General features: G+C 27.5%; 1 protein-coding gene across 1 annotated transcript in view; it reads left to right on the top strand.

The window, feature by feature from the left end:
- LOC107443874 (uncharacterized) overlaps nt 1-12,841 on the top strand; it is a gene marked incomplete in the record, with an annotated part of 330,433 nt that overhangs the window by 215,681 nt on the left and 101,911 nt on the right. Inside the window, 1 exon segment of the mRNA XM_071178419.1 lies at nt 6,003-6,142. Coding sequence (XP_071034520.1) covers nt 6,003-6,142 — 140 coding nt within the window.

Raw genomic sequence — 12,841 nt, 5'->3', positions numbered from 1 at the left:
ATGAAATTTGCTTACATAAATTTATTGTTAAAAAAAGGATTTTTCATAGCCCAAGTTACTTTTTATAAAACAATTTTCTTCCATTTTCCTTTCCTAACCATCACTATAGTATTTACTTGATCATTAATAATTGTTCGCATTATTATTTGCATTATTGTTAGTGTTAATTGTTTGCATTTTTACCAATAAGCTGAACTGGGTTCGAATGCCAGCGATGGCTGGTCGATGAGAATTCCGCTTCTGGATCGCACCGACCACAGGTGAATACATTAATTCAGCCACCACACATAAAATCTGTCACCACTAGAAGAAAGTCTAACAAAAAGCGCAGAAAGTTGGCATTCCTGTTAAATACTCATACGTGAGAAAAATAATATTTTTTTTGCGCAAAGATGAAGTATGAATAAATTAATTAAAATTTTATTAAATTTTTGTTCAGCACAATATTAAGTCTCTAGACTTTTAAAGTTATAACATGAAGTTGTAGAACATAATAGTCGATATTATGAAAAAAAATATGGATTAGGACGATAGCCGTATCGTGATCCACAGCAGAATAATCACAATCTAGGCAGCTTCCAGTTAGCAACCCGTGATAAATTAAAGCAAAAAACATTACAGAAGGGGGCCAGCTGAAAGAGTATAACTCGTAGCTAAAACGGGTAGACTTTTGTTTAAATCCTTTTGGTGCCTTGATAGTTGCAGTTGGCGCAACATATCTTGATACGAAAATATCTCCAAATATGGATTTATGATGCTAAATAAATAAATTATGTAAAATTAGATAGCTATCGAATTAAAAATATGGTTTCATTAATAGTTTTACACGTTAAATATGTAAAAAGAAACATACCTCTATGAAAATTAAAAGAAACAAGTATGTGATTGATTTTTTCCGAATCATTTCTGGAAAAATTTGATTTAGAAGTTATACAGTATAAAAATATATGTATACTATAAACTAGGTATTAATTTCAAACTTAAAACTATTAACTGTTTTGTTTTTAAAATGATAATTTAATTTTACTAAAACTTCAGGGTATCAACAGTTAATATAATCAAAATCACATTCCTTTTAAATTATTAAAATAAAATTAAACATTAAAACCAACAAAATAATTTGTGATTAATGCTTTAGATAGAATGCCGCGTTGAAAAATTACATATACAAATAAACCAAGGATTAATTTGTTAATAACGATGAAATTAATGCGAATTTAAGTAAATATTATGTGAGCAAAGCGTTTCTGTTAAATACTAGCGTATCTATTAAAGCGCTTCTTTTAAATTCTATTAAATACCAGGAAAGAAGAAAAGCATTAAATAATACTTTCTTTTCATGCAATTAAATCTGTATTAAACGTACCCTACATGGAATAATAATTCAAGAATTATGTACACGTCTTAATTATATGAAATATAAATACTACTCAAGAATATGCATTTTAATATTTCTGTAACTGACAAAGACAAGAAATAAGGAGAAAAATACCTTTACTAAAATATTTTGCCAGTCTTTCTATAATGCTCCATAGCTTGGAGTCTTAGTTCCAAATGCAAACAAGTAAACTTAAGTCGAAGAAAGCAACTTACATGTGATTAGCTGTAAATTGAAACTGAGAAATGGAAGGAGATGAAAAAACTGATTGAACATAACATTCTCAAAAATTGGAGCGTTTGTAACTAGTTATAGATTTAACAAATCGTTAAAAATCGATTCTCGTCTTTTGCGTGGTTCCCTTTTGTTTTTGAATTAAGCCCTCTTTTTGCTTTTTTAGGGTCAATTGAAAATACTGCTAACTGTATTGTTACAAAAAAATTATTTATTTCATTTAAAAAGTTTATTTTGCTTTTTGATCAAAATTTATTTGAGGCAAGTTTCAAAAACAGACTGAAATTTACAAATTTATGAAGGAAAGGTTGATGTTTGAAGGTAAAATGTTTGATATTTTATATCAATTTCTAATTTATGTAAACAGAACTTTTTGCTCCTTTTCAAATTATTTGAAGCCTAAACTAATTTATTTATTTTTATTCGACGGATCGATAAGTTTAGTTTCAGTTAGGAACTACATAGTTACAGTTCAGTTATAGTAAAAACTTATTAATAGTATTAATTAATATTTTATTATAGCATTTTTTTTCATGTTTTCGAGTGAAGGTAATTTTTGTTAAATCAAAAAACAAATAAAAAAATAACAATTATTTTATTATTAGATTGCTTTTTTTTATTAAATTACTTTCATTTAAATACATAACTTTAAACTGATTTTAAAGTAATTAAAATGTGTAGCAATCTTACTCAAAGGTTTTCTTCGCTCCGAAATTATAAAACGATTTTAGTAATTACAAATATGCATTTTTTTAGTTAATGCATGTATATAAAAAAGTTGTCATTATCACCACTCGTAATATATATGATAATAAATCCTTATCAAAATTTAGAAATTAATTAGCAGATTAATAATGACGAATTATTTACGCGAGAAAAGCTTGTTTGTAAGATGTCAAACCCTGTTTGATTACCTGATGAGTATGTGCTTCCTGAGAGTTTAAAATAGTATACTGCTTAAATGCTCCCTAGTATATTTTAAAACCACTTCAAAATTTCCAACATGCTAATAGTTTTAAAAATTTCCAGTACTTTTCTATACTGGCTTCAAATTTTCCAGTATATTTTAAATCTGGTATCAAAAGTTCCTGTTTGATCGATATTGGTTTTAAAATTTTTAGAATGGTTCTATAATGATTTTAAAATTTCCTTTTCGGTGACATACCAGGTTTTAAATTTCCAGTATATGATTATGCTTGTTCTGGCATCATTTTTACTGGTTTTTGAAATTGATGTTTCGATTATTTTTTCAATGGTGAAATTTTACTCACTAGGGCTATTATTTTATAACAAATACTCATAGCAAATTTTAACAAGTTAAAAGGAGCATTTAAATATTAAACATTAAGATAGTTTTTTTTTAACATTAAAGTTATGACAGAATTTTACAGAGTGGTCGACCGAGTGTTTAGAGTTATGAGATAGTGTTTACCAATTAAGGGATAACGGGTTTATGCGCATCTATCTTTATGAGAGCTGTTGTATGTTTACTGCCAATTACCTAGTCAAGATATTTTTGTTTCTAAAATTTATGTTTATTAATAAAAAATGCCGTTTTTATTATTTAAAAGACACCTTGACTAAAATGTTGTCAAATCACTTTATTCAGCACAAAACGGGCACTGTCACAGAAAGAAAATTGGTCAAAGAATATGGAAAACAACGCAAAATATACAAACTGCGCTTGAAAATATAGCAGACAAAACCGCCATCTCTCTATCGTTGCTCAAACCAACTATCGTAAGCTTTTATGTTAGAAGAAAAAACAACTCATAAATTTTTAAGAGATAAAAAAATGAAGGGAAAACTATTTCCCCTGTGAGTTATAGAGAAAATATTTATCAATCCACATAAAATCTGGCTAATTATAAATAGAGCATTTCAATAAAAAAATCGGAATCACCTTTCATGCGTCTTCTAAAAGTTTAAAAAAAATGTTTATCAAGGGAAAATATTTCCCCTCTGAAACTATGGGAAATGTATTACTTGAAAATAAATATCCATCTCAAATCAAAAGACATTAAAAAAGATGTTAAGGAAATGTAAGGAAAAAATGGTGCAACAATTACCTGTGAATCAGTAACAACTAAACAAACAACAAATCGCTGATGCGGAAGGAAGAATAACCAATGCACCATAAAAATTATTCTTCCATCTGATAAACTTGTTGAAAATTCGTATAACATCATTCATTTTATAATCTTGCAGCCCCATCAATCCAATGTAACTCCCGTTCAATTTAGCATTCTTCAACGATGATCTACAAGTTTATTCCCTGTGGTCATCCTGTTCCGTAATTCAGATTAAAATGTCTTAGATTTTAATATTCTGATTTCGTGACAGAGAAAACAGACACTGGAATTACATAAAATTCTTGGTGATTTTCTAGTCATGATTCTTCGATAGTGTTTGAAGTTGCTCGCGGTGTATTTATTTTTTTTATCTCGAATTTGCATATGCGGTAGAGTTTTATTTGCTTTTGGCGAGATTTTCGCTCAAGGACACGGAGAAAATGGCATTATTACTTGCTTTTGGATTGAGGAAATGCTTTGGAGTTACACATTTAAAGTTATTTGAGAATGATTTATGTTGCTTGGAATTAATTTTTATTTTTTGAAAGGCTTGAGATTACAATCTGGAATTCAGTAAAATTTTATTATTATTCTTAGTTTGACGATAAGATAATTGTGATGGATTACCGCGATGCAGATAAAGAAATGATGCATTCAATATTTCATGAAAATTTGGTGTATGAGTTAATAAAATGAATGAACGGAAAACGTTTGAATTACTTTTAAATTTTATGAAAATACCGTTTATATGCCTTAAAAGGATTATGCATAATTTTAAGCTGTTAAGAAGAGACTGGTTACCGAAAAACTCCTTGAGTGGGAATAAGATTTCACTGTTTATTGCACCGCCACCTAGTATATATTCTGGGAACTTGTTAATTACTTATTTCGAAACAATACAAAAGATGAATTTGATGCAAAAAGGCTTCTTATGGAAAAAGGTATGGCGTATTGCTATGTTGCCCTTTTTGTTTGCTATTTTGCAATCTAAATTTTTATACAGCACTATTTTCTCTAGAATATATGTTTTGATTTAAAATAATATTAATTTTGAAAATTATATTACGATTTATTATATTACTATTTTCTTATGCATTTTGAATCTTTAGGCGATAGATTGCATCTATGTAGATTATGTTCTAATTAAATAAAGAAAACAATTTTTAATAACTTTTAGCATCATAAAATATCCCCTTTGAAGATGCATTCTGAATTGAACTCAAGGCACAATATTAACTTCATATTGTTGGAATTCCCATAAAATGACACATTTCGTATCAGTTTAGTTCAAAAAGTACAAAACAAAAGTGAATGATCTGGGCAATCGTATCTTGAGCTACAATTCAAAATTGTTCGAAAGATTGATTTGGGTTGAAAATGCCTAGTAACTTGATTAGGCATATTTTACTGGAAATTTCGTGAATTTGATAAGTTGTAACTTGACATCAATATTAGGGAACAGTTTAATGTTAAATAGCTATGAGGCTCTATGCCCTACACTCATAGAAATTTTTAGGAAAAATTGTTTAAACAACAATTTAGATGGTAGTCAAGCTTTTAACTGTGAGAATAACCTTTTATTAACTGCTTTCCCCTAATACGATCAAAGAAACAGAATTTTATACCACCAACTAATGAAGCTACTTATTTCCTTGCAGATGGGCACACATAATAGATGAGAGGGCTAATCTGCCAATCTCATGAAAAAAAGAATGGGGGTTCGAGTCTCAGCGATGACACCACAATATTTCCTCATTCCCTTGAGCACGCGAAGAGTTTTCAGTGTCATGCACTTTCCAGTTTGTTACCCTGAGCTATTAGCATACGATGTTTTTATTATTCTCATTCACGCATAGGTGGCAGCACTGTAAAGTTGCTTACAACAAAGAAGTCCAGTATTACCATGCCAGTTGTAAATGGTTAAAAAAAAACTTATAATTTCCATCCATGGCTTCTTTCTTCACCATTCTAGTTGTATACGGTTTCAAAACCGTAACGATACAAAATGTTCTGTCCATAAACTTTACTGGACTTTACTGTTACTGTTAATTGGATGACTTTACTGTTAATTGGATGAAAACTTACTGTTAATTGGATGACTGTTAATTGGATGACTGTTAATTGGATGAAAAGACTAATGTCGTTTATTTTTCCGTAATTTTAGTATGAAAATTCTAACAGTGTACATGCATGCTGCAAAAAGCTTCTTTGAAAGTGATACTTAATATTGTGCAATAAAAATTATACTGTTTAAAAAAATTCTAAAATGCTTTTGTTTAAACTTAGAGAACTAATTTTATAATTGTATCCATTTGTAGGGAAATGGCACATTTGTTAATAGCGTGGTCGTTCAGCATCATCCTTTTGTTTTACGGAGTACAGACAGACGAATTGATGTAGCATGTGATTACGAAGAAGTACAACGCAAACTTAGAGGAGGAAAACAGGTCTTGGAAGGGTAAGGACATATATAGAACATACTATAATAATATAGATAAACTCTAATTAATTTCTAAACTAAAAAAATTGGAAACATATTGTAACAAAAATACTGAATAAAAAGCTGTTGCATTGATTTGCAATTCCAAAGAAGAAAAAAAACAATTAAGACATTTTTATATTGATGTGCTACATAATACCACTGACGCCAAGTCCCGTCGTCGCTTTACGCAATAGCTTGCAAATATTAAAATCGCTAATTCATTTTGAAAAGTACTGACATTTTCTAGGGAAAATATTGTCGATTTTTTTTTAATTATGTTGATTTTTTTGTATCAAAAATTTATTTTACTAATAAATAAGTTAAATAAAATTTTATGATTTTAATATTTAAAACTGCTTAATTTTTAGATTTTCAAATTGGTACGATTCTTGTTCTTGCAGAATTTTCACTAACAATACAATCTCTAAGATTCTACTAATCTCTAATATTAGTACCAACCTCTTTTTTAATAACATAATTTTTTTAAATCATACTCTTGAGGATTTCATTGACAAATTTTTCACGAGGCAATTTTAAATATTTCTTTTTTATTTAGTACTCTAATTAGTAGAAATTCAATAGTATATACAAAGAGATTTTTTAATGAAGTTACTGATCAGGAAGTTTCAAAATAGACTATAAATTCAGACTGATCAGGAAATTTTAAATAGACTAACATAGATTTTTATGAATATTTCTAACGTTGTTCTATCAAGAGCTTTTGCGAATTATCTCGAAACTCAGGTTTAAGTCATTAATTAGGTTATAGTCTATTGTATACTGAACCGATGACATACTAAACTTGTGATTTTGAACTACAATTATGAAACTATAATGAAATAACTAAACAATTTAATATGTTGTTTTGAACTATAGTGAACTAAAACTAAACAGTTTCATACTTTTTTTTGAAATATAATGAACTAAAACTAAACAGTTTCATTCGTTGTTTTGAAATATAATGAACAAAATCTAAACAGTTTCATTCGTTGTTTTGAAATATAATGAACTAAATTCTAACAGTTTCATACGTTGTTTTGAATTATAATGAACAAAAACTAAGCAGTTTCATGCGTTGTTTTAAATTATAATGAGTTAAAGCTAAACAGTTTCATGCGTTGTTCGTAGATTAAATTTCTGAGCTAGTATATAGCATGTTTCAAGTTGAATTAAGTGAAAGGAAAATTATATTTTAATTATTAACCTTATAACTAAAATTATAATGCTTTCATTTCAAAGAATAATTATTCAATTATTGTTTTTCGGCTTCCAAATTTAAAAACAGTCCCGACCCTAGAATCTCTGTGACTATCCATACCATCCTCTCACATAAACAAATGTAAGACAGTCAAAGTCTTTGATGTTTCGAAACTAAAGTTTCAGACTTTATTTATCTTTCATTCATAGACTTAGTTTTTAAATCGATATTGCATTGACTTTTTCCACTCCGTAGCAAGTGAAAGCTTAAACATAAAGAAAGTGTGAAATACGATTGTTTTTGTGCTTAGTTGTTGCTGTATTTATCTCTGGCTGAGAAAGTACTTTTACTTGATCGAATCGAGTAAAAACAGCTGATTACTCTATCAGATTAATATCCGAAAGAAATTTCCACTGTTTCATCACGGCTTTTTAAAAAATGATGAAAAGATGATATTCGATATCGGCGCTATCCAACTTTAAAGGAATGATGAAGAAAAAAGAAAATGAACTAGATTTCTTTTATCTATCTTGCAGTGTTGTTTTGATTCGCCATTCTCAAGAAGCGAAGGCAATATCGTCGAGTGGCAAATTTATCCTTTTATCTCCAACGAAGCTTATATCGATATCGATCCATTTATCGTCATCGTTAGCTCATCGTCAACGAACCGTTAATCGGTGAATGCAAGCCGTAAATCTTTGAAAAACAACTAGACGAAGATCAAAATCAGTAACAGACGATATCTTGCCATAACTCATTTTCATTTTTTGTTTTTTTTTTCAAAATTCATTTAGAAAATGGAATTACTCTGCCTATTATAAAGACGTTAAAGATTTATTTAGAAAATTTTGAAATGAAAATTGAGTTCCAATTTCGGAGATATGTCTGCAGTTCTAATTTTTGAAATCCGTGAAAGGCTTATTTTTCTTAAAGATTTAAATAAATTACATTTTTCTACTTAATTAAAATAGCCATTAGATTGGGAGATTTGGAGTTAAGATTTATTAAGAAATATTTGGCCTGAAATATTGGAATCCGCTTATTTTATGCAGAATTCTGTTTCATTTCTCTACGATATATTTACTTTTCATTAATTTTCAAAAATTAAATGACATAAGAATAAATCAGCATTTCTTGGGAGTCTGAAAATTAAAAAGATACGTAGTTTCTAACACACTAATACTGATACTAATTTATATAAATATAACGATTTAAATTTCTGCAAAAAAATACTCTTGTTTAATATGATAAAATAAAATAGAAGCTATTGAGGAAAAATAACAATACAATAAATTAAATTCATTGTGAAACTAATATTTCTTTAACAAACAATAAATTTAAATAGTGATGTAGAAACAAGTAATATGTATAGATTAAAATTTTTTATTTTAAATAAAAATTTGCATTTGCATTTACAATTGCTATTATACGAACGTTAAAACGTGATATAATTCTAAAAAGACTTCAGATCAATTGCAATTTTATTGATTAATAAATGTTTAATTCAATTTACATACTATGCAGTTTTATTCTTTAAAACTATAAATTCTAGCCTTTAGAGATTCAGGGGATGATTGCGGGTGCTATATTTTTACGTAAACGCGTACATCTTTTTTTCTAACAAAAACTCACAAAATAAATAAAAACCTATGAGAAAAGATAAGAAAATGAAGAAAAAACATCATATAGAGCTGATCTTCGTTGATAAAACGTATCTTACTCCCACGGTAATAATTATAAAGCATCATTAAAACTGAAATATGTAAATATGTACATCTAATTTATTATTAAATTTACGTAAATTGGCAAATATAATTAAATCATAAATTTAGAACATTTCGTTTATTCATATGAATCGTTTGCTGTAAACTTTTCATGTTTTCCCAATTTATAACTCAGTTTGTTTCAGTTGAATTAGAAGAATTTCCATTCATAAATTTGTAAACTTGTATATATATATATATATGAACAAATACTTAAAGTATAATTATTTTTAAACAATTGCATATGAAGTTAATTTTAAGCATACTTCAATTTATTCTACTCTTAAAGACTAATGCACTTTGATCTATCTCGAAACGATAATACTTACGCAGGACTTGTAGTATAGGTAAGAAAGCAATATGTCGTCTTAAATAGCATTTAAAATATCATTAAAGTGATATTTCTACAGAATTAAACTGAAACAGAAAGTTAAGACATAATTTGAAACATAATTTTAAGAAATCATCCTAAAAGTCATATGTAAATCGGATAATTAAGTTTCACAAAAATATTTTCCTATGTAAATTCTTATTTTACATATACATTTGTAAAATAATTTTAGAAGATTAGAATTAAATTCCAAAAAAAATTATGACTTTAAGTTTTGAATTCTAATAAGTCCTTATTAGACAATGAAACATCCAAGTATTTAAGATAATCCTTAGAAAATTATGAATGCTCAGAAAAGATTTTCTCCTCATTACAAAAGGAATTTAAGAATTTGCTGTAGAGTAAATTATTTTTAAAGGTTGCGTGTGGTATTCTTCAGATTATTTCAGTTAGACTTATAAACAAAAGGCTTTTCCTCTGTTAAGGAACATTTTTATTCTAAACATAGAATTAAATACTTTGAAAACTATGTATTTCTGAAAACAAATTTGAATAATTGCTTTAATTTTCCTTATCTGAATCTTTCTTCATTATATTTTAAAATTTCATAAAATAAATAAAGTATTAATATTTAATGTATTAAGTGAAATGTAAATATTGAACTTGATGTGAATAATAACTTGAGTCTTCTATAGAGAGAGATACAGGGTGTCATAAATGAAAACAGCAATTATAAAAAATTTATGACTAGAAAATGGCTTGGGTTAAAGAAAAGTTCTTGCAGCAAATTCATGAGACACAACGCAAATTATTTCACCTATAGATCCAGGTTTTAACTCAAATAATTTACGACAGATGGCGTTTTATGAAAATCAATATGTAAATGAAGGAAAACTAATTCTCAATGCTTCGATATCTTCAAATGATCGATATTTGAATACGCAGTTTCATTCCATAATTGGTAAAAAGAGATTAGCAGAAAACAACGGAAGAAACAAAAGAATAGATTTGTCATCCCTGATCCATCTGTCGAATATTCCTTTGATTAAAATTATGAACTTAGGGGGGAAATACTACGATCTGTCCCATTCATTGCTAGTTTCTTTTTTCTTATTCATTTTTCTGTAGCACAATTTGAACAACATCTGTCTAATTCAAACTATTCTATATTTCCTAACTATTAAACTATCTAAAAACAATTGAAATTCCATAAATTAATATGCAGTTTTTAACATATTGCCTGTACAATTTTGAATTTGTTAAACATTGCTACTACAGCTATTATCAACTGAGAATTCATATCAGAAGTTGTCATTAGTTTATAAACAGTACTAGTCAAAGCCTGAAATAAAAGTATGACCTTTATTAATAATTGTGTAATTTGTACATTAAGAACAATCGATAGACTTTTAAATAATTGTTTTTTTTTAATTTTCTAAAGTGATTTTTATAACACAAGAATTAACCTATGACAGAAATTATTCAATTAAATAAATACACTGGAAATTAACTAAAGTATAATTTATTACAGTAAAGTGCGTACATTATAGAGTGCAATATATTTTTTAAACATATTGAAACTTAAAGTACTATTTTATTTACTTCGGGAACACTTCTTAAATACTTTTGCCTTTTTTTACATTATCGTGTCTTAATTTATGGTTTTTATATAAACTTTTAACTTCTTTTTTAATGAAATTGATTACTATTACAAATTAAATGTAATTTTTCATTCGCTATCAGTAGATAAATTTTAGTTTATAAGCCGCTTGTAAATCTGGAATAATTTATATATTTATTTATTAAAGTTTAAGTACTCTTATATGTTGTATTGAATCATTTGAAAGTAATCAAGAATTTACCATAAGAATCTAATAATTGAAAAACAATATTTTTTTCTACATATTTATTATCAAAATGCCTAAAATATTTAAATAAAAACATTAATATCATATTTAATTTTATTTATATTTTGTAGAACATTCATTAGAAAATCTACAAAGTTTTAACATCCATGTACATTTCAAATTAGTTCCAGAGTTAGAATATGCCTCATCTTTATTAGATAAGTCATATTTTGGAATCTTTTAAATAAAAAATCCTTAAAAATTTCGAAGTAGATAGTGATATAAAATTTATAAAAAACTCCGAATTTTGATGCAACAAATATTAGAAAAATACTGGATTCAGAAAGAAGGCTTGGAAAAAAATTCTTCTGGTATCATTTATCCATATCTTCACAGTGTTGATTCAACAATCAAAATCAAGTCCTGAAATAAATCAAAAACATCAAATTTAATTCCTACTAATCCCGGATCTGTGTATCTGTCAGAACTGACTGAATGATGACACACAGTAAATCACTTTTACATTATTATTCAAGATGCAATTTCACTTTTCTCAGCTGTTAAGCACACACTTAAAAGACAGTCCTCAGATCGTTATTTTTCAATTCAAATACAAAAAAAAAAAGAAGTCTAGCATTTCCTAAATGTCTCTCCAATTTTATTTCAATGCATGGCTAAACATCCGTAAACTGGCCAGTTTTTATTAAAAAAAAATACTCTCCTTTACTGCGTCGAGAAAAGAGTATCCACTTGATTAGAACTTTTTTATTCCATCGCACTATTTCAGCTTCAGTTGATAAACACCGTGCAACAAGCAAGTCATGTCGTCAGTTATTTTGTGCCAATATCCTTTTGCTTCAGCTCATGCGAGCAAAATTTGATTCGGCGTCACGTGATTTGCTTGAAGTGTGATTGCTAGGCAGTTGTTCTCTTTGTAGTTTTTCTAACTTAGGATAATCGTTACTAGATGGCGCGTGTGACTTAAGATAGTTGATATATGACGCCACGCTACGTTGATGATGTTTCATTTGTCCACGGTTCGTCGTTCCATTGCATTTAGTAACTAAATGTTTTCTTTGTTATTACTTTTGCTATTGCTGTAGAGGTGAAGATAATTTCATATCTTAATCATCGAACATACCGATTTTCTTAGTGTATTTAGAATTTCAATTATAACGATTTGGATTTCTAAATTATTTTCTTAATCATAACAATATTGATTGTCTTTATAAAAGTTTAAATTTTAGTAGTAATTTTTAATAGTGTGGCTTAAAGTTCTATCAAGAAACACGATCATTTTTAAACAACTGATATTTCGTGATGCGTCATTAACTAATTTATTATTAATATTAGTGCAAATCTAATCAGAAACATTACACGTATTATATAATTTTTAAGCACATTTACTGAGAAATTAGATTTGAAACAAATACAGTCATGATAAAGTTTTGTTGGCATTTTTTTGCAATATACAAAATTAAAGTAATATATTAATTAATATAAGAGTTAATATAAGTAATATATATATATATATAT

The sequence above is a fragment of the Parasteatoda tepidariorum genome, chromosome 3 (genome assembly GCF_043381705.1).
Source record: "Parasteatoda tepidariorum isolate YZ-2023 chromosome 3, CAS_Ptep_4.0, whole genome shotgun sequence".
In the NCBI taxonomy this organism is placed as follows: Eukaryota; Metazoa; Arthropoda; class Arachnida; order Araneae; family Theridiidae; genus Parasteatoda; species Parasteatoda tepidariorum.
This window is presented reverse-complemented; position numbering and strand designations above follow the sequence as displayed.